This window comes from Pithys albifrons, chromosome 7, assembly GCF_047495875.1.
Source record: "Pithys albifrons albifrons isolate INPA30051 chromosome 7, PitAlb_v1, whole genome shotgun sequence".
NCBI lineage: Eukaryota > Metazoa > Chordata > Aves > Passeriformes > Thamnophilidae > Pithys > Pithys albifrons.
In genome coordinates this window covers 466,431-487,946 of record NC_092464.1, presented here as the reverse complement: position 1 = coordinate 487,946, position 21,516 = coordinate 466,431, and the positions used below count along the sequence as shown (strand labels likewise).

Here is a 21,516-nt window from a genome sequence, read left to right as displayed (position 1 = left end):
CACCTTTCTCAGCTCCCAGGCACTGCCATCTTCATCTCTGATCCCTGCAGGAGGGAGCACCTTGAGCAGCTCCATGTGCTCAGCTAACGGGGCAGGAGAGCAGGTTAGGGCAGTGTGAGGAGTGAGTGGTGCTCTAGACAGGCCATTCAGAGTTAGCTCGGGATGTCCACCTGGGCAAGAGATGTTTGTTCACAGGGAAGTTTCACAGTGGAGGGGTTGGTGTTGGTGTGTGTGGGTCTGGCCCAGAGTGGCAGGGGCACACAGGGGACTTCTGCTCCTGACACCTGTCACCTTGGCTTCAGAGGGGGCTGCAGAGGGAACTTGCTTTCCAAGTTCTGTGTCTCATTAGTTTTTCCAGGCGATTGAGAAGGAATGGGGACTCCAGAGCACTGCTGGCACCCTGGCACGGTGCTGAGCAGAGACAGTGTGGGTGCAGGCAGTGTGCTGGGGCCCCTGGGCTGTGCTGGGACCCCTGGGCTGCTGATGCCTTACGTGCTGGGTAGGTCACATTCAAACCTGGCAGACGCTGGGAACAGGTGGGCTGAAGTGCAGGCTGTGCCTGGTGTTCCAGGTTAAGTGTGCTAACGGTAGTGAGGAGTTGGGGGTGTGTGTGAGCACAGTCCTGTTGGCCTCATGTCACCAGCACTTGCTTTGTTAAGGTTTACTCAGAGGCCTTTGCAGCAAGTCAAAAATCAAAGTGTTGAGAACAAACTCCTGAACCCGGGTTAAAAAGCAACCAAGGATCTGTTGGGACAGTTGGCACAGGAGGCCAGTGACAACAGTCAGGGCAGTCTGTCCTGGGAACAGTCGGAATAGTTTGTCCTGGGCACCTGTGAGCAGATCCAGAGAGCCCAGCCTGTCCCCTCCAGGGCTCTCCCTCCCTCTCCTTTTTCCCAAGGCCAGTCGCTGAGTGTGTGTGTCTTGTGGTCTACTCAGAACCCCTCAACAACCTGCTGTGTATGGTGAAACAGTGTGGGGTGTGCTGCCTGGTCCCCTCAGGGAGTGCTGGGAAGGAGGAGGCCTGGATGGTGCTTCGTCTGTCTCCTTACCTGTCAAAGGGACTCTGTCACAGAAGTCCCAAATGAAGGTGACTTTTTTTTTAGACCCAGTGATGCAGCTGGAAACACAGGTGTGCTGTTACCTTTTGGAAAGGGCTCAAGAATGTATCATATTCTGACTGATGGGTTGTTTTAATAAAAAATTTACCTCCGCCTAAAAAAAGAAAGGGCAAGTGAAAGACACCGTAGAGAAATGATTCCTCCTCAAAATCCTCAGGATGGCTATAAATGACCTTGTGTTCCTGCAGCAGACCTGGGCATTGTTTGTCTGTAGCTCCTGGAAAGGAGTGTTCCTAAATCAGCCATGGAAGGTAAACTCCAGGTATGAGCACCATGTTCTCACAGAGGGATGCCCAGCGGCCCACAGGGCCTGGTGGCTGCACAAAGCCGGGATGAAGGCACAGTGCTGGGTCATCAGGTCACTGTCCCCTCATGGCCATTGGGCAGCTGTGGGCCAGGAAGGGCAGAGCCCACACAACCCTCCTCCCCACGGCTTTGAGCTGCGTTGTCTTCCACCAGTGCCCAGTGAGGTGGAAGAGGTGAGATGAGACTTCAGCCTGGAGATGGAGAAAGGGCTGGAGCTGTTGAGTGTCCAGCCTCCCCTCAGGAGTTCCAAGGGCCAGAGCATGACCCGGGGAGAGGACAGGCACTGGGGGCTCTGGGAGGGCTGCGGAGCCAGCGCTGCCCGCTGCATAAGAAAGACATTGACCTGTTGGAGCAAGTCCAGAGGAGGCCATGGACAAACTCCAAGGGCTGGAGCCCCTCTGCTCTGGAGCCAGGCTGGAAGAGCTGGAGGTGTTCACTTGGAGAAGAGAAGCTTTTTGGGAGACCTTAGAGCCCCTTCCAGAGCCTAAAGGGGCTCCAAGAGAGCTGTAGAGGGACTCGGGACAGGGGGCTGGAGGGACAGGACAAGGGGGAATGGCTTTCCACTGCCAAAGGGCAGAGCTGAGTGGGATATTGGGAAGAAATTCTTGGCATTGAGAGTGGGGAGGCCCTGGCACAGGTTTCCCAGAGCAGCTGTGGCTGCCTCATCCTCAGAAATGTTCAGGGCCAGGTTGAATGGGGCTCGGAGCAACCTGGGCTAGTGGAAGGTGTCCCTGCCCATGGCAGGGGTTGAGACTGGGTGAGCTTGAAGGTCCTTTCAACCCAAAGAAGTCTGGGATTCTATGGTTCCAGCCAGTGGTGCTGGGCACAGCCCCAGATGGACATCTGTGGCAGAGACCTGCTGCTGCTGGTGGGCCCAGAGGGTTTGGGGAGTGCCAGAGCGGCATCGGAGCGCGGAGATGGGGTTGGGGCTGCTGGGATGGGGCAGCAGGGCTGGTCAGACCCATGGCCTTGGGAGATGCTGGAGCAGCTGCAGTGGCCGTGCCACTGTGTCCGACTGCTGCCCGTGATTAGGTCTGGTGGATTCACCCCTTCCTTTGTGAGTCCAGCTGAGATTCCCATTCCTGCAATAGTCCGTGGACACAGATCTCAGCAGGTTCCTTACGGGCTCCTGGAGTTGCAGAGCTCCCACAGGTTTTCAGTCTCCAAAAATCCTTTCTGTTCATCCATGGTGAACATCCGGCCAGTGCTGCTCTTTTGGGCCCTGCCCTGGAGAGGGCCTTGAATGGAGGGTCCAGCCTCACCAAAGCAAATGAGGGACATGTGATTGTCAGGAGGGACTGCTGCTGCTCCTGGTGCTCAGGGTGTTCTCCAGACTGCTGCTCCTCCTCCAGTGAGTCTAGTTCCATTTGGGGAGTCTGTCTGAATAGCTTCTGGAGCTGGTTGGGTTGTACCTGGAGCTCTGTGACACAACCAGGGTGTTTCCTGTGCCGTTCAAGCTGTGCCTTATTGTCACAGCCTTGGTAAGCCTGTAGCAGTGTGCTGCCAATTTCATAACATGCAATAATTAATTGTGTTTGCATTCAGTTAGAAATGTGAATGGTATCCTGCCATCAGCTCCTTACCCACACAGCTTGCAGCATGTCAGGTTCAGAGTTGGGGTGCTGGCATGTGCCCTCGGTTCTGGGGTCCTGTGCAGCCTGTGCTCCCCAAAAGAGCCCCCTGTGCAAGGGATGCTGAAGGGGTTTTTGTGCTCCTGCAGGGCAGGAGGGAGGGTCCCAGCCGGTGGTGCCAGGGCTTTGGGCTGCCACGCTGCCCTCAGCTTGGCCACTGCCTCCTCCCCATCCAGGGCTCTGGCTGCCGAGCCCCCAGGCACAGGCAGTGTCAGGGCCTCATGCAGCTTTGCCTCTGGATGAGGTGGAAGAGAGGGAAGAGTGAGAGCATGGCAAAATCCTTGTCGGGATCTTGAGGGCAACCATGGTGACCTTGTGCTTTCTCCTCTCTGTCTGTAGATTCGTTTGTGAACAGCCAGGAATGGACCCTGAGTCGCTCGGTGCCTGAGCTGAAGGTGGTGAGTACTTGCAGCTCATGCCTCGGATTCCCCTGGTTCCCCAAATCCTGTGGGATGTGGTCTCTGCTCAGTGGCTGCCTCTGTGCCCCCTGCCCCAGCACAGCCCCCGGGGTTGGGACAAGGTCAGTACAAGGCACTGGGGTGGCCTGGAGGGGATGTCGGCGTGGGCAGGATGCTGCAGGTGCTTCTCACTTGTGTCTGTTCTCAGAGCCCTCAGCGATCTGTTCACCTGCTCTGCTCTTCCCATGCTCTCTGTTCCAGCCCTCAGCTCCTTTGCAGCCTTGTGGTGTGTCTCCTTCTGCCCTTTCTCCCTTTGGCCCTTTCTCCCTTCAGCCTTTGCAAGATCAACTTTTTTCAATATTACTCCAAGAAACAAAAGACCAAAATTGTTTTTGCAAAGCATTTGAGCACCGTCCTGCCACAGTGGCTCTTACCTGAGTGTAGGGAAAACTCAAAACAAACTTTGAATATGCATGTGTTAGTTTGCCTGTGAAATGTGTTTCCAGAAACATTCCTGCAGCTGTTCCATGTGACATTAGGGCTCTAGAGGCTGTGAAGCTGTGCTGCCAGCTAAACCATCCCAAAGCTTTTAGTTCTTCCTCAAGTAGCACAGCCCTTTTCCCTTGTTTCCATTGACCTCTGGGGATCTCTGTTGCTCCAGGGCTTCATTTGGCCAATGCAGCTCTTCTAAAAGCCTGGAGGCCTTTCACAGTCCTGGTTGAATCACAGAATCATTTGGATTGGAAAAGCCCTCTAAAATCATCAAGTTCACGTGTTCCCCCAGCACTGCCAAGGCCACCACTGACCATGTCCCCAGGTGCCACATCCACACAGCTTTTAAATCTGTCCAGGCATGGGGACTCCACCTCTGCCCTGGGTAGTCTGTGCCTGGGCTAGACAGCTGTTTTAGGGAAGAAATTTTCCCAATATCCAACTTAAACCTCCCCTGGCACAGCTTGAGGCCGTTTCCTCTTGTCCTGTCCTTTGTTCCGTGAGAGCAGAGCCCAACTGCCTCCTCAGCTCCCCTGTCCTGTGGGAGGGACAGAGGACATGGAGCTGCTTGAAAACTGGAAGAGAGTGAAGCCTGAGAACTTTTCTTGCGGGAATCCATGTTGGGCCCCACACTGTGAGAAGGACATTGAGGGGCTGGAGCATGTCCAGGGCAGGGAACGGAGCTGGGAAGGGGCTGGAGCAGCAGGAGCAGCTGAGGGAGCTGGGGGGGCTCAGCTTGGAGAAAAGGAGGCTCAGGGGGGACCTTCTGGCTCTGCAATCCCTGCCAGGAGCAGGGAGCCACAGGGATGGGTCGGACATCAATGGTGCTGCTGGCAGGACTCATCCCCTGGACCTGGCATGGGGCAGTGCCAGCTCAGTGCCAGCTGCATTCCCTCCTTCTCCCAACAGTCATGGAACAGAGGTCCCCATAGTGCCTCCACACCTAATTTGGCTCTGGTTTGCTGCCTCTCAGGGGCTCTGTTCCTCAGGGCTGTCAGTTCTAGGGGGGCTGGTTTGTAGCTTCAGGTAAGCCTGAGGTCAGAACAGGGCAGAGCAGAGCAGAGCAGCAGAATTTCAGTGAAATGCAGGTTGGGGTTTGGACTGTGTGCAGAAAAAGTAACTGCAGCCTCCATCCAAGTTTTAGAGCTGAATGCCATTGGAATGTTTATCTCTGGCGTGATGTGGGGCTGACGCTGCCAGGTGGCCTTGGGAGCTGCTCCATTGGTAGAAGTGGCCCCAGGGACTGGAGCCATGGCCAGCCTGGCACTGAGCCCCTGAGCTGCCCACCTGGAACAGACCTGCGTCAATACTCCCATCTGGAGTGCTGTGTCCAGGTCAGAGGCCCCCAACACAAGAAAGACATTGACCTGTTGGAGCCAGTCTGGAGGAGGCCATGGAGATGGTCCAAGGACTGGAGCCCCTCTGCTCTGGAGCCATACTGGGAGAGCTGAGGGTGTTCACCTGGAGAAGAGAAGGTTCCAGGCAGACCTTAGAGCCCCTGCCAGTGCCAAAAGGGGCTTCAAGAGAGCAGGAGAGGGACTTCAGACAAGGGGGAATGGCTTTTCACTGCCAAAGGGCAGAGTTAGGTGGGATGTTTGGAAGAAATTCTTGGCACAGGTTGCCCAGAGCAGCTGTGGCTGCCCCATCCCTTCGGGACTGGATGAGCTTTAAGCTCCCTTCTGACCCAGAGCATTCTATGATTATGTGATTCTGTGATTCTGTGATTGTCTCTGGTTAGATCTGAGCAGCAGGAGGGAGGGCTTGGCCTCAGGATGGGCTGTTGCTGTTGTCCATAACACGGGTGCGGTGTTGGTGCAGCCCTCGGGTCTGCACAGGCTCCCTGGCTCTGGAGACTCGTGTTGCAGGATGGGAAGGGTGGCACTCCAGCCATTGTTCTCAGTGTTCTCACCTGCCTGAACGTGCTGTCAGGGATCTGTGATTGCCGTGGCAGGTGACAGACCTGGCAGCAGTGCCTGCAGCCTGGGCATGCCCCTGAGAGCAGGCTGGTCTGTGCTCCCTTGTTCTGCTGTGTGCTGGTACCACAGGCACAGGAGGAATCGGCACATGGAATGGTGTCCTGTACTGGTCTGTGCTGTTGGAATGCTGGCTGCTGCTGGGCTGTTGGTTCTGCCTCTCACTGAGAGCATGCAGGTGGCCCAGGGCAGGACCCAGGGCAGGACCCAGAGCAGTGGAAGTGTTCAGGCACCTGGATGAGAGCTGGAGAACCTGCCTGGTGGTGACTCACCTGCTGAGCTCATCCCGGTGCCTGGAAAAGTTTGACTGTAAACTTCCTTTTGATGGCAGAGGCAGCTTTAGTGTTCCCAGCTGCTCCTCACCTCACATTTCTCACTGTGTGAGCGCAGCCATGTGAGTGCAGTTGTACAGGATCACAGAACCTCTGAAGTTGGAAAAGCCCTCTAGGATCACCAAGTTCAACCCTCAACCAGCACCACTACCATGTTCACCACTAAACCATGTTCTCAAGTTCCACATCCACACATTTCTTGAACACTTCCAGGGATGGAGACTCCACCCCTGCCATGGGCAGCCTGTGCCAGGGATGGACAGCCTCTTCCATGAAAATGTTTTCCTAATACTCAGCCTAAACCTGCCCTGGCACAACTCAAGGCTGTTTCCCCTCATCCTGTCCCTTGTTCCTTGGGAGCAGAGCCTGACCCCCATCTGGCTTTCCCCTCCTGTCAGGGAGTTGTGTAGAGCAAAAGGTCCCTCCTGAGCCTCCTTTTCTCCAGGCTGAGTCCCCACAGCTGCCTCAGCTGCTCCTCATCAGAGTTGTGCTCCAGACCCTTCACCACAGACCTGCTCCCACAACTAAGTGGCTTTAAGCTATTGGGAAGACGCTGACCCCGGGCAGAGCTGGGCTCTCTGGCTGACCCATCCTGGGACACCCACCTGCATTTCATAGCAAATCTGAGGTGCTGCACTGGTGGTGTCACATCACACGGGTGGCTTTGTGTAGAGGGAAATGTGCTGGGCACACCAGGTCATATGTGCCTCTGTTCCAGGGCATCGTGGGGAACCTGTCCAGTGGCAAGTCAGCCCTGGTGCACCGTTACCTGACCGGCACCTACGTGCAGGAAGAGTCTCCAGAGGGTAAGGTCTGGTACTCAGGCTGCCTGGGGATGAGTTGGGTCCTCACTTCTCTCCCCAGTGCTGAAGGTGACCCCCATCCTGCACCTCCTCTGCTGCTGCCACAGGGCTCTGCAGCTCCCCTGGCCTTTGTTTGGGGTGTCCTGGGCCCCCATTGCTGACCAGTGGCTTTGCTCTTCTCCCAAGGTGGCCGGTTTAAGAAGGAGATTGTGGTGGATGGTCAGAGCTACTTGTTGCTGATTCGAGACGAAGGGGGCCCTCCTGAACTCCAGGTAGGAGACCTGTCCCTCCCCACCCTGTCCTGGGGAGGCACCTGCCAAGCCTCCTCCTGGGCTCCAGCCGTGGGGGTGCCCTCGCTGGCAGCTCTGGGCCCAGGGCTTGGCTGAGCTGTAATCCCTGTAATCCTGCTGTGTCTCCCCAGTTCGCTGCCTGGGTCGATGCTGTGGTGTTTGTCTTCAGCCTGGAGGATGAGATCAGCTTCCAGACAGTCTACAACTACTACCTGCGGCTCTGCAGCTACCGGAACACGGCAGAGGTGCCAATGGTGCTGGTGGGCACACAGGGTGAGAGCGGGGCCCAGGCTTTCCCCCACACCCCTGCCCTTGGGCTGGAGCACTGGTGATGTGTCCCTCTTGGCCCCCTTGGGGTGCCAGCCCTGTGAGCACATCAGGGAATCCTGGACTGTGAGCTCTGTGTGGCGTTGAGGGATGCTGAGGCCCCAGCCCAAAGTGCCCAAGACCCTGAGGAGGAGACTCCTGCTCAGACCATCTCAGCTTTCCCACAGGGAGCTGCCTCACTCCATGGAGTCATTTTCCTCATGGAAATGCCCGGATCTCCTGGTGCTGCCTCATTTGACTGCCAGCAAGGGCAGGAGGGAGCTTGGGGCTGCAGAGTTGTCTATATGACAGCAGAGAGAGGGAACAGGGCATGGATGTGAGGAAAAACTGTCCTAGCAGGGCCCAGTTCCTAAACAGTGTTACCTCTTCCTGGGCAGGAAAAAGCTCTGAGGCCAGGAAGACAGGCAGCGACAGCAGTGGGAAGGCACAGGAGATCTGCTCCAGACCCTGGATTGAGAGTAGAACAAAGTTGTTCAACTTTGGATATTTAAGGATTGTGGAATGAATTTTAGGACAGAGCAATCTTGGCTCAGGACAGGACTGGGGAGGCACCATGTGCTGTGGAGGTGCAGGAGGTTCTGTGGCTGTTGTTGTCCCAGACATAGAGCCAGGTGAGGTGTCACAGCCTTGGTACAGTCACATAACCCTCTGGAGAGTCCGAGGAGAGGCTCCTCACAGTGTGGTCCCAGTGCTCCTTTGGCCCTTCCTGAGAGGATTTGTTTGCAGCCCCCTCTTGTCCTGGCTTGTCTTCAAGGAGCTGGATTTGTCTTGGGAAGGAAGTTTTTTCTAAACAGGCAAGCACTTGGCAGCCTACTGGAATACAAACTGAGCCTGTATTTTAGAGCTGTCCACCAAGGCCTCGGCTGTGAGGACATCCCAGCAGAGCCAACTTCCCCATTAACCCAAGAGGATTTCTCCCTTGGATTCTTTAACATAGAAGGTTTGGCCATGAGCCCTAAAATGATAGAGACTGACAAATCCAACTCCCTGGCCTTGTGCCCCACACGTCCCACGGGGTTTTTCCTCTGTCTCTGAAACCTCGGTGGCTGTGTAGTTCAGGGAGTTAAATCAGGTTCATGGAGAGATTTACCATTTTTCTACAAACAAGGGACTTTATGATCTCAGACATTTACAGAAGTGTCCTATGGAGGTGTTTCCTCTGTGTGAAGAGAGGGAGGGAGGCCAGGAGACCTGGAACCTGTGAACTTGTGGATAAGTGGGGTAGGTGGGACACAGGTCCCTGTTCTTTAACCCCCTGTCCTCCTGGTTTGCAGATGCCATCAGTGCCACCAACCCCCGGGTCATCGACGACTCCCGGGCGCGGAAACTCTCCAATGATCTGAAGCGCTGCACGTACTACGAGACCTGTGCTACCTACGGCCTGAACGTGGAGAGGGTCTTCCAGGACGGTAACTGCAGCCAGGGCACGTTGTTGAGGCAGGACAGGGCAGCAGGGCAGTTCCACGGAGGGGCTTAGGCTGCCCCGGGCTCACGTGTGGTGCTGCTGCTTTGCACACACAGACCCAGTGCAAGGGGCAGGGCATGCTCTGTGTACAGGGTATGTAAGGACCACAGAGTGGGCCTGGGCAGCACCTTCTGCCCCTCTTACAGGGGCTGCCCCATGTGTGGGTGCTTGTTCCAGAGAGCAGAGAGGCTGCAGGGGACAGTTGGATCCCCATGGGGCAGTACAGCAGTCCCTGAACCTGTGGGGACTTGGGAGGCTGCAGAGAGGGGTTTGGTGGCCTTGCATGGGGGAGAGGAGGAGTCACAGCAGGACCTAGAGGTGTTGGAGTAGGGGAGCAGCACCTGAATGGCCAGATGGGCCAGCTGTTCCTTATGGGAACAGTGTGGGAGAGCATTCCTGCTTAGGCTTGGGGTGGGTTCTACAAGAAAGGTGCTGAGGAGGAATGGGAAACCTGCACCATCTTCTGGGTGTTGGCAAAATGCTTAAATAAACCAGGACCCTGCCCTAAATGGGACTATGTGTTCCCTCTAGTGAGAGGACAATGGGGAGTGGCCTTAAACTGAAAGCAAGTAGATTTAGAGGAGAGATTGGGAAGAAATTCTTCCCTGTGAAGGTGATGAGGTCCTGGCACAGGTTTCCCAGAGAAGCTGTGGCTTCTCCATCCCTAGAAGTGTTCAGAGCCAGATTGGGTGGGACTTGGAGCATCCTGGTCTAGTGAGAGGTGTCCCTGCCCATGGTAGGGAGTGGGACTGGATGAACTTTAAGGTCCCTTCTGACCCAAACCATTCTATGATTCTTCACCTCCTTGTCTTCTGGTAGCACGGCTGGGGATCTCTGTTCAGCACATGAGAAAGGGCCTGTGCAGACCTGAAGAGCAGGCAGGGTCTGTGTTCCAGGGCAGGGTCTGTGTGGAGCTGAAGGCTGTGCAAACAAAGCTGCTTTTGGACAGGAGAGCTGTGCTGGTGGTGTTTGCAGGTGGAGCAGGCACGTGAAGAAGGGTTGGAAATTCTAATGTCTGAAGGCAGGAATCCAGGTGGAGTCACTGCAGCACAGCAAGACAGACTGAGGGCAGACACAGGACTGATCCTGTCACTGGCCTCAGATGGCTGCAAGCCAGAGCTGGTGACCCTCCTTCCCCAGCCTGAGCCTGTGCCCTTCAGATGGTCTCCAGCTGGCACTGAGGGTCACAGTCACAGTGCTGATTCCTTGCACAGAAACGTGGAGATGTTCCTACTGCTGGTCCCACTCTGGATCCATCTGAGGGGTCAGCCCAGAGACCCACTTTCCAAGCTGTCCCACCTGGCAGGGACCCTCAACATCCAGCACCCTCTGCACCAGTTTGATATTACTGGGGAAACTGAGGTGAATCCATTGGGCAGGTTTGTTATGAGTCCCACCTTCCGCCTCCTCTTCCTTCTGAGTAATGGAGGAGCAGTGGAAAGGAGCAGTGGGAATAGCTGAGGACAGTGAGCTGGTGGGGAGGAGCTGCCAAACCTATTGGGATGTTTGCAGAGCAAATCTGGGGAGAGCAGCAGCATCAGGGCTGTGAGCATGGCTGATCCTGGGTGCTCATGGTTGATCCTGGCTCTGGAGAGCGTTTGGTACTGGCTGTCCACAGGTCTGCTCAGCTTGTTCCTCCATCTGGTTCTGTTGTGCCCAGTCTCTGAAGGGCAGCACAGCAAGGAGCAGTAGCCAGAAGGGCTGGGAAGGTGATGCAGTGTCAGGAGTGGCTGTTGGATGCTGCTCATCCTTTTCCATCTTAAGATGGAATGAACTGTGCTCTGGGGTTATTTCTCCCTCTCTTGATCCTGTAGCACAAACAGCAACTTCAGCAGTGCGATGTATGAGATGGACTTGGCTCCCAGTGCCAGCGCTGCACCCCGGGCGTGGTGGGAGACCTGGAGTTGCTGCCTGAGGGCTCAGGAGTGAACACCTGCAAGGTGCTGGGCTTCATCCCTGCCTGGACTCAGCCACGGGCCGTTTGTGGGGTCAGGGAGGAGACAAGGAAGTGGGATTGTCCCTGTGAGGAGCTATGAGGCTGAGGAGACCCAGGAGTGTGGCAATCTGCTCACACAAACCTCTTGTTGGTCTGGGCAGAGGCTGGTGCTGGGTGAGCAAGGAGTGGGGGCAGCTGTGATGGAAGGGTGAGGCTGTCCCTGGCAGAGGAAGCCTCCATATGGGTCAGCAGGAGGAGATGCTGAAGGCTGTTCAAACCTGGATGTCAGCACTTCCAAAGGATGCAGAGAGACCGAGAAAACTAAAAAAAGGCTACAAAAATTAATCAAAAGCTAGAAAAAATACCTGGTATGAGACACTATAAGAGCCATCCATTCAGGAAATCAAGAAGCTTGAGAGAGGACTTGATTATAGGAGTAACTGTGTACCCATCAATATGGGGAGAGGGCCTAGATGGGAGACTGCAGGCTGAGACGGAGCTTGTGCTAAAAGCCCCAGCCAGATGAATTCGAATTCTAAAGAGTTCTTACTGATTTCATTAATTTTATTCATTAGCTTTTGGGAAAATGCACGAGGAGGTACGTACCATATCCTGCATCCCTTTGTGCTTTTTCCAAAGCAGGTCTAGTCCCTCAGTGAGAGAGTCTTGCTATGTGCTCCAGTGGCTGGTGCCATGGTGTCTGTGCCCTTGCCAAGTGCTCTTGGAGCTCTGGAGAGAGCTGTCTGGGAGCTGGGAGCTGGGAGGGGAGCAGAGGGACACACTGTCTCTTAGGAGATCTGGGCAAAGCCCAGATACTTATTACTCTCCCCTTCCTGATCCACTGCAGGACCAGAGAGCTGCTCCTGAGCACAACTGTGGGATGGGGAGGGAAAGGGGCAGGAACTGAGGGCAGCAAAGCTTGATAGCTTGGCTATCACTGACATCTGGGAACTCTTCAGGGATTTCCAGGGTCTCATTCAGGGTGAAGCTGACTGATAGGATGAGATGTTTCTGGAGTGGGTAAGTAGCTTTTCCTAGTGAGCACCGTTTTGGGATCTGATAGATCTTGGTGCAGCTGATTTGGGGTCTGGGGGAGTGCTGGTAGTCATGGACTGTGTGAGGACCTTTCCTCACATGGTGGTCCAGTTTCCATCAGAACATGTCTTTATATGTCTTCTTCCACACAAGTTGCTCATCCCAGATGCTGGCAGACCTGCCCTAGCCAGGCTTGGGTGGATGTTGACTTTACACAGCAGAGCAGGAAGAGTTCCTTAAGCTCTTTGCTTTCAGTGCTGGGGTCACTCCCTTGCTCATGCTGTGTGGAGCATGTGCTGCATCTCTGCTCTCAGACAGCCCTTCCCTGCCACTGTCCTGTGTCACAAGAAGCAGCCACAGACCTTTTTGAGGAGCAGGTCAGTGTGCTCATCTGGCACAACAGCTTGAGGAAGTGACCACCCTGCCCTCAGTGTTCATGGATGGTCCTTCCCACGCCTGGTGCTGAGTGTCGGGGGTGCTCCAAGAGGGAGAAACTGGAATCTCCACCTTCTCCAGCTGCTCAGGGGTTCTCCAAGTACTGGGTGGCCCTGGCTGTTGTGGTGCTACCACAGCTCAGGCAGAAGCAGCAGAGACCCTCCTCCTCACAGCAGGTCCCAGTTGTCCAGTCTGGAGCCTGGAGCTGTGTATGGTGGTTCTGTGCTGGGTCTGGGATGAGCATGTTCCAGCGTTGGTGGTGAGGCTGTTGGTGTGGCAGATCCTGTGTCTGGGCAGTCAGGCTGCCAGAGGTCACCATGACAAGGACACATGTCAGGAGGATGAGGTCACTTCCTCCTTGCTGGTTTCTCATGTCCTGGCAGAATTCTCCCTGGAGATGCCGCTCACTGTGTGGGAACTGCACTCTTCCATCCTTCCCAAATTCCCACATGTCATAGTGACTGTTGTGGTTGAGAGGATGGGACAGTGCTCGTGGCTTCAGTATCATCAGGAGATGGCCTTGGCACAAGCAGGGACAGTGTTCCAGGCCAGGCTGTATCCTGCAGTGTCCAGTGCCACTTCAGGACTGCCTGAGGGTGAGCCTGCCCTGGGGGTGATCAGTGTGGTGCCCTCATGGCAGAGCTCCTGCTGAGGTCTGAGCTGGCGTGGAACATGCCTTCCACCCTCTTTGCTTTGGAGAGGTTCAGTTAAAGAGCTTTCTTCCCAGGATTACCTTTGCAATTCCTGAGTGTAGAAATCTCCTGGGGTTCAGCAGGTACCAGGACAGTTGGAAGAAGCCCTTGAATGGGGGGGAGGTGGGGGACTCAGCTCTTAGGCTTTATTTTAAAGATATTTATGTACCAAGCAAAGGTCAGGGAGCAGTTTGTCAAGAGCCCCTTGTCCATGATCACCTCAGCCTCCTGTTAATTTTCTGAACACCTGGAGGCCACAAGGGTCGCAGGGGCCCAGACTGATGGAGGTGGCATTACCTGGGCTGTTCAGTACCTGGCTCCTGGGGCTGCCATCAGAGGTGACTGGCCAAGGCATCTATCTCCTGCAGCAGCCCGGGGCTTGGGATGTCTCCGTGGTGTCCATGTGAAGTCACTGCTCTGTGTGACACCCAAGAGGGCAAGTGGCCTCTGGGGACTCAGCCTGGGTAGCACAGACAGCCTTCCATGCACCTGTCCCTGGGGATGGCAGGGATCCCGTGTGGCAATGGAAGTGAGGGTTTGGTGTTCTACAGAATCACCCCCATGAGTACTGGGGGGCACAGTTTGAACCCCAGGTGTTGGCCTCAGTCAGGGGAAGGGCCCAGGTCTCCCTGAAGCCCTCCAGAAATCCATGGGTGAAAAAAGCCACTTTCTGGACTCTGACCTGTCCCTTTCTCCCGTTTCAGTGGCTCAGAAGGTGGTGGCTCTCCGCAAGAAGCATCAGCTGTCCATTGGCCCCTGCAAGTCCCTGCCCAACTCACCCAGCCATTCGTCTGTCTCCGCAGCCTCCATTCCTTCTGTCCACATCAACCAGGTGGGGAACAGGAACGGGGAAAGCCAGAAACCCCTCATGCTCTTCACACCCCTCAGCTCTCAGTACCCAACATGTTCTGCCTTGGGCTCATCTGCTGCCCTGGGGTGGCTCTTGGGAAGAGCAGAGTGGTGTCAACCCGGTGCTTCTGTTTGTAGCCCTGAGAGGCTGTAGCTGCCCCATCCCTGGAAGTGTCCAAGGCCAGGCTGGACAGGAATTGGAGCATCCTGGGATAGTGGAAGGTCTCCGGTGCATGGCAGGGATGGAACTGGATGGGCTTTACAGTCCCTTTCATCCCAAATGATTCCATGATTCAATGATTCTGTGACGGTTTGACGCTTGCCCCGAGGTCAAGTTTTGTGTCTGTATCTTTAGGTCTGGTTCATGATCCCCAGACCATGTCATGCTTCTGCAGACACAGAGAAAAGTTGCGAGGGGTCTTCAGGGACCTCCTGGACAGCACAAGGGATCTTTGAGAGGGTCTTGCTCCGCTGCCCCAGCCAGGCAGGCACAGCTGCCCATGGTCCTGTTCCTGCCATGGTCCTGCTCCTGCCACGGTCCTGCAGGGAGGCTCCTGGGCAGCACAGGATGTTCATGAGAGGGTCCTACTCCAGCTGCCCTGGCCAGGTGGGCACAGCTGCCCACAGCTCTGTTCCCCTCCAGACTCAGGAAGCTGATGGTCTTGATGCAGATGCTGGTGGCTTATGAGGGCATGTACCTGTGGGAGAGGCCAGTTCAGTAGTGAGCTGAAGGAGTAGCACAGAGAAGGAAGTCTCCTCCCCTCTGCCAAAGGAAGGACTCTGTGCTGTTGATAGGGGCTGCCAAGGTCTCTGTGCCAGGATGGCAATGCTGTAGGTGTTTGTTCTATGACTCTGAAGCAGAGTTGAGGCAAGAGAGACATGTCAGAAAGGAGGGTGGGCTCCATGGTGAGGGGCTGGGAAAGGAGATCCCTGGGGCAGCTGCCTCACTGCATTTGGGCTTTGCTGCACTCCCAGTGCCCACAGAAATGCTTCTGGCTCAGCCGAAATAATGGTTTTGAAAATGGCCACTGCTTGTCTGTTCTGTCAGTTGGGCCAGTCCAGCACCGTTACTGGGAGAGGAGGAACCACCCCAGAAGACCCTGGTGATTTTGTCACCTATCTGTCTAAAGGGCTCCTTTCCTCTGGGGCAGCAGTGCTGTGGAGGTGTCCTGGTATCCTTGCACAGCGGATGTTGTTCTTGAGAATCAGCCAAAGGCCCTGGTTTCATTTCTGCCTTTGGGAGTCTGGGACTTTTTGCTTTTATTCTGCTGTGGTGCCCACTGCCTAGAGGGCACTGTTCCATCTGTGGGGAGGGAAGGGTGCTGCAGGAGCAGGTCAGCCTGGTCAGGGTTTTCCACTAGCTCTCTCACAAGTCAGCAGAAGTGCATGGTGGGTCCTGATCCCGAGTTCCGTGTTCAGCACCTGCCTGGTCCTCTGATGTGGCAGGAGCCAAGGCTGACCCCACAGTCCTGTGCTCCCTCAGGGACACGGGTCTGTCCCTCAGGCCTTCCCAGCAGCTTGTTGGTTGTGGATCTGCACCCATTGGAGCAGGCACCGTGGATTCCCTGGAACCCTGCAGCCCCAGGGAGAGCTCTTGCCTGCTGCCTTGGGCTCTACTCTCTGTGTCCTGCCCACACCTGTCTCTGGGTGAGCAGGTTGGGTGGGTTTAGGAGCCCCATTCCTCACGTGGCCTTGACTCCCACCCTGCTCCCTCCTGGCAGCTCCTGGTCCTCGCCTGCAGGGAGGGGGTGGGAGTTTCTTGGACCAGTAGCTGCTTGCAGCACCTGCAGAGTTGTTCCACCTGATCTCCTCACTGTTGCTGCCCCATTCTAAGTCTTTCTTCAGGGCCTCCAGGATGCCTAGGGGAGTTCCCCAGGCTGTGGGTGAGTCACAGTTGCATTTGCTGTGGGATGGTAGTTGGTCTTTCTGCCAGGCAACTGGTTCCCAGCAGCTGCTAGGAGGTAACACAGGTACCCCACGTGGGTACCTGGCAGGGAAGTGGGTGCTCCCCTGGGCATTGGGAGCTGCAGCTCTGGCAGGAGCTCAGACTCTGCCTCCTCTACTGAACCAGGTCCTCCCCACAGTCACAGCATCATGAGTGTGGTGTCAAGATTACTGAGAGGCACCAAGCATGGCCAGGAACCCACCTCAGAGGGGTCCAGGGCTTTGGGCAGTCATGCCTGGCTCACTATTCTGCATGGTACATTCTCTGTGCTGCAGCATCTGCCTTCTCTTCCCTCACACTTGGGACTATTTCTTTTACCTGGTTCAGACATGACACATCAGTTAAACACTGACTACATACATGTTGTTATGCCTGATCCAAAACTTGAGCTGTCTCAGCAAATCCTCTCCTACTTGATGGCCCTGGCTTTCTGCAGTGCTTATTTCATCACAGTACCTGCAGAACTCCTGTGAGTGTTGAACCTGTGGTTCACAGGAGCTCTCTCTGTTGAAGGCTCTAGCAAGAAGTCACTGGCAGAAGAGGTCTTTTCTTAAGAGAGGAGAGTTCTTTTGTGGGTCTTCTCCCATTTCCATTGTCAAAGATGAGAGGATCCATGGCTTGGGTAAAGGTTGCACCTCTCTCTGAGGGTGGGCTGTGCCTGTGTTGCTGCCTGGGCTGTTGATGTCACCAGTCTGTGAGTGTGGGAGCTGAGAGGAGGTGGGCTGCCCCTGCTGGGCTGCTGGAGCTGTCCTACCCTTCTTGGGGCACCTCTTCCATGTGTTTCTGAGTTACTGTTCCAGAGCTTCCAGGGAGCTTGGGCTGCCATGTGCCATGTTGTATTGAGACATCCTGGCCTGAAGATCTGAAATGCTTCTGTGCAGGTGTTGCTCCTGGGACCTTCCTAAGCTCCTGTCCAGGTGGCTGGCCCGAGAACTGGCAGGGGCAGAGTGGGAGTGAGCAGCCTTGTCTGGAGATGTGTTGCTGGCATGGGTGCACAGCTACATGGCTGGATCTTCCCCTTGCCATGAAGTCCAGGGAGGTGTTAGTGATGACCCAGGGTGTTGTCCCATGTCTACCCAGACACGGGCCACTGCAGCCAAGGCCACAGTGGTCTGCAGGCAGGGGAGGTGTGTGCCAGCCTTGGGGCCTGCTTGGATAAACCTCCAGACCAGCAGCAGGGATGGGGTTCACATGGAGCATGAGCTTGGGGTGTGGCACCCTGTGCTTCAGGACACTGCAAAGGCAAAGGCTGAAGTCCTGGGGACACACATCCCCACTGGCATCACAGCTGTCTTCCTGTGACAGGGAAGGGACAGGTGGGACTTGGAGCCATGGGAGGCTCTGGGCTGCTTCACAGCCTCGTGTCTGATGGGCTCAGTGGAGGGAAGAGCTCTCACTGTCCAAGGGGAGCGACCCCAGTACCCTGGAATGTTCTCTCCAAATGTAGGAGCACATGGAGATGCCCCAGCCATGCCCCTCTACTGGACAGGGCTGCTTTGGGCCCCTGCTGCCTCTGGCCTTGCTCCACACCTGTGTCTGGAAAGGCTTCAGCCAGGTCTCTCTGGCCATTTGCTCTTCACGGTCAGTTTCAGAACTTGAACATTGTACTGCTGGAAAAACTAGAGCAAAAGGACGGGAAGGGCTTTTCTGAGCCCCACCATCAGGCAGCAGCAGTGCTTGGTGTGGGATGTCTCTCTGTTGCTCAGAGAGGTTGTGGACTCCCCATCCCTGGAAATGTTCAAGGCCAGATTGGATGGTACTTGGAGCAACCTGGTCTAGTTGAAGGTGTTCTTGCCCATGGCAGGGGGTTGGAACTAAATGGTCTTTAAGGTCCCTTCCAGCACAGTATGTTCTGGGATTCTGTGATTCTACAGATGTCACCCCATCCCAGTCCTGTGCTGCACTCCCTGCCCTGGCACGTGGGCGGACAGTGTTCCTGCAGTTGTGCCTCCAGGCAGCCTCTGACCATCCCCTCTCCTTCTGCCCTAGGCCACCAATGGTGGAGGAGCCTTCAGTGACTATTCCTCCTCCGTGCCCTCCACCCCGAGCATCAGCCAGCGGGAGCTGCGGATCGAGACCATTGCTGCCTCCAACACCCCCACCCCTATCCGCAAGCAGTCCAAGCGGCGCTCCAACATCTTCACGGTAAGCAGCACGGGGGCCTGGGACCGCTGGGGTGGGCTTTCATGGGAGGAGAGGGGAAGGAAGTGGGTCACAGCAGCCTGACCCCATGGGCTGTCCTTCACAGTGACCTGTGCAGTGCTGGCAGGAGGGCTGGGTGGTCCGGGGACGAGGAATGTGCGTGTGTGTAGGAGGGACCTTCTGCAGATTCAGGGTCCATAGTGCTGAGAGCTGCTCCTGTCAGGGAGTGCATGCATGGGGAAACACCTGGAAGCAGGACATTCCTTGCACGTGTAGGAGTGTGCATCAGTGCACTCATGTGCGTGTGTACAGTGTGTGTGTGAGCAGAGCTCCTGCTTGTTTATGGGCGAGTGCACCTGTGCGTGCACAGCACTAGTGACTCTGCTCTTCCTCTCCTTGGGGCTTTGTCCCCCAAGCGTGGCACACAGCCCCTGGCTACTGAGGCCCCTGTTTGGTGCCGGTGGTGCTCAGCCCAGTGGTGCCATGCAGAGCCCAGCACCTGGCACGGGGCCCCAGTCGCTCCAGTTCCCGAACCCTGCGTCTGCGTGACTTGAGCAGCACACTGGGAGCTGTGCTGGGCGCTGAGGTGGGGGAGGCAGAGGGGAGGCAGCGAAGCCCCAGGTGGAGCAGGGTATGTTTGCAGCTCTTCCCTGTGCTGGTTGCCTTGCAGCCTGACTCTTCACACGCTCTCACACCATGCACACACCGTCCACGCAGTGTGCACAGTCCTGCCCTCACACTTACCCTCACTGTTAGTGCAGCCATAAGTGTCCCCTCGCTGTAAGCACACATGTGTTCCAGTCCCGTGTCTAGCATAGGTGTAGCCTCTGTTCCCCATGTATGTGTGCAGGCTCTGGCCTCGCTCCTCTCCCCATCTCAATGTGCTTTCCAGCCACCATTGCTCAGCACACTGTGTTTGCTGTCCGTGGAACCAGCCACCACAAAGTCCTTGTACCTGTTGCACTGTGTCACCCTTGTGACCAGACCACACAAATTCAGTGTCCCATGCCCCATCCCTCTCACTGCACCACTGGCATCCCAGATTCCCCAGTCGTCATGCTGGGAGTGTGCCCATCTCCCTTGCCTTATGACATCCTGGAAGTTTCTGTGCTGGTGTCCTGAATGCTCTGTGCACTCCCCTGATTGCACCCCTTGCACGCCCAGCTCTCTGTGCACGCCCTGTCCCTGTGCTGTGGCAGGTGGGCTGTGCCCCACACCTCTCCTGCCAGCGCACACCATCCCTTACAGTGGGTCCTCGCTCCCAGCGCATGGCTGTTGCCTCACTGACCTCACGTCTGTGTGCCCACCCCTGCTGCGGGTGCCCCATCGCTCTTCCGTTGCCATGGCTGTGCCTCCCACTGTCCCCGCCGTTCTCTCGTGCTTGCTGCTGCACCTGGTGTCGGGAGCTCGTGCTGTGCCACCCACTCTGCTGGACTCGCCATCAGCTCGTGCTCGCGCTCTCTGGAGCCCCACGCTCTCTCTTGTGTGGTGGGCACACGCTTGGGGGAGGAGGAGGGCGGCTTGCTGCGGGGCTTACGCTTGTTGGCTGTGGCCGCCATCACCCATCCGGGCTCCCGCGGTCACCCATCCGGGCTCACGCTTGCTCACTGCCGCGGGCGCTCACTCGCCGTGGGGCTGGGGCTCACGTCACCTGCTTGCTCGTGTGCTGCTGCACATCCATGGCTCACGTTGATGTCTTCACCCATATGGTCGTGGCAGCAGCAGCAGCTCCCGACACCTCCTCCTGCAGTGAGATAGGGCAGGGAAGGGAAGGAAAGGGCAGGCTGTTTTCTGCCACTAGCTTTTCCCAGGCAAGCAGTGCAGGTGTAGCCAAGCAACCCCTGTCCCTGTGGGGTCCCCAGGTGGTCACGGGCCTGATTGAGGTGCGGTGCTTGGCTCAGCTCCAGGGGCCACTGCAGCCCCAGTCCTGAGCTGTGCCTGGCTCCTGCACTCCTCTCCTGTCTTCCTGCTCCTCCTCTCCTCCTCCTCCTCTCCTGCTCTCACTCCCTTCCCACTCCTTACTGGATCACGCCACCCTAGTGGGTCCGTGTGCCCCAGAGCTCCAGCTGGAGACAGACTCTGTGCCCACCCGCGCCCCGAGGCGCCCACCTGCACCCAACTCCCCGCCCCGGCCCCGACTGCTGCTGCCGCCGGCGCCTGCTCTGTGGCCTGTCCGTGCTGTCTGCTGGCACCCATCACTGACAGACTTGTGTCCGTGTTCTGAGTATAACTTGCCAAACTCTTTATTCTTTCGATATTTGCAGATATGTGCCACTGTTTCCAACTTTTCATCAACAAAAAGGCCTTTCCAACTCCTTCCAAATTAGAAGATCCAGGTGGTTACACACGGCACCTCTGTACAAATTCTCTCACTTTTCATTGCCTCTCCAGGGCCGGATAAGGGATGGGCACTGGGATTGATCTAAGATTAGAGGCTCGCCCGCCCTCCAGCCAGCATGGGTCCCCCCCTCGGAGACACGCAGGAGCCTTTTAAATCCCCCCAATGTAAAGTCTAGGAAGCACTGAGACGTCCTGCGCCTGCACTTTAAGCTGGGACATTTCTGGGCCTGCTGGATGCTGTCTAGGCACTGCTTGTGCTCGGGGATGCCAGGCGGACGACCCTCCTGGGATGGGAAGACCTGCAGACCCACTGGGACCGGGCGACAGCCGCGCGTGGAGCTGGATGGGCCCAAAGACGCTTTGCTGCTGCCTGCGGGAGCCGCTGCAGCGCCTGCCGCTCGCGCTCCGCTCCTTCCTCCCTCCTGCACCTCTGCAGCCTGCATGGACTCCTGCTCCTCCTCCTCTTCCTCCTCGCAGCCGAGCAGCCATCTGTGTCTCTTTAGTTTTCTTCTCTTTCGATCTCTTTGTTTGGTTCTGGGCCCAAAAGCCGGTGAATCGGTGTCCCAGGCGCGCGGGGCTTGTGTCCCTTTCTGATCCAAAGCACATGGGGCGCTCCCGGACTGAGGGGGTGTGTAGGACGCTCCAGAGAGAAACTGCCGCTGCCTCCTGCCATTGTTGTGATTCTGAATGTATTGGTTGTGCTCCATGCCGTGTATGACTTGGTATTTCCCTCTGTCCTAAGCACTTTGAATGAGTTCTGCTCAACAGACTGTAAATTTCATATTGTATTTATCGGAGTTTGCTCTCCCCGCGGCCCTCAGGCGCCGGCGGGTCCTGCTCTCGCCGCTCTAGACGTGTGGTAGATATTATTGTCCATGCTCTTTTGTAAGGGGCTGGTATCTCTGCCCGGTGACCTGTGCTACTTTGTATGGTGCAAGTGTGTTACCAGAATAAATCTGTTGGATTAGTAGAGGTGTGAGTTCCTTCACTGCCTGAGCCTCTCTTGC

General features: G+C 56.3%; 1 protein-coding gene across 3 annotated transcripts in view; it reads left to right on the top strand.

Moving 5' to 3' along the window:
• The window catches only part of AGAP3 (ArfGAP with GTPase domain, ankyrin repeat and PH domain 3), a 109,581-nt gene that overhangs the window by 41,110 nt on the left and 46,955 nt on the right, over positions 1 to 21,516 (top strand). For 2 of the 3 annotated variants that reach the window (XM_071559584.1, XM_071559582.1), the window contains exons 2-8: positions 3,395 to 3,453; positions 6,969 to 7,056; positions 7,240 to 7,325; positions 7,475 to 7,616; positions 8,945 to 9,079; positions 13,938 to 14,065; positions 18,017 to 18,172. In XM_071559584.1, coding sequence (XP_071415685.1) covers positions 3,395 to 3,453; positions 6,969 to 7,056; positions 7,240 to 7,325; positions 7,475 to 7,616; positions 8,945 to 9,079; positions 13,938 to 14,065; positions 18,017 to 18,172 — 794 coding nt within the window. Of the gene's footprint in view, positions 1 to 3,394; positions 3,454 to 6,968; positions 7,057 to 7,239; positions 7,326 to 7,474; positions 7,617 to 8,944; positions 9,080 to 13,937; positions 14,066 to 18,016; positions 18,173 to 20,433; positions 21,482 to 21,516 lie in introns of those variants that run through there. The other variant, XM_071559585.1, reaches the window with a different exon arrangement.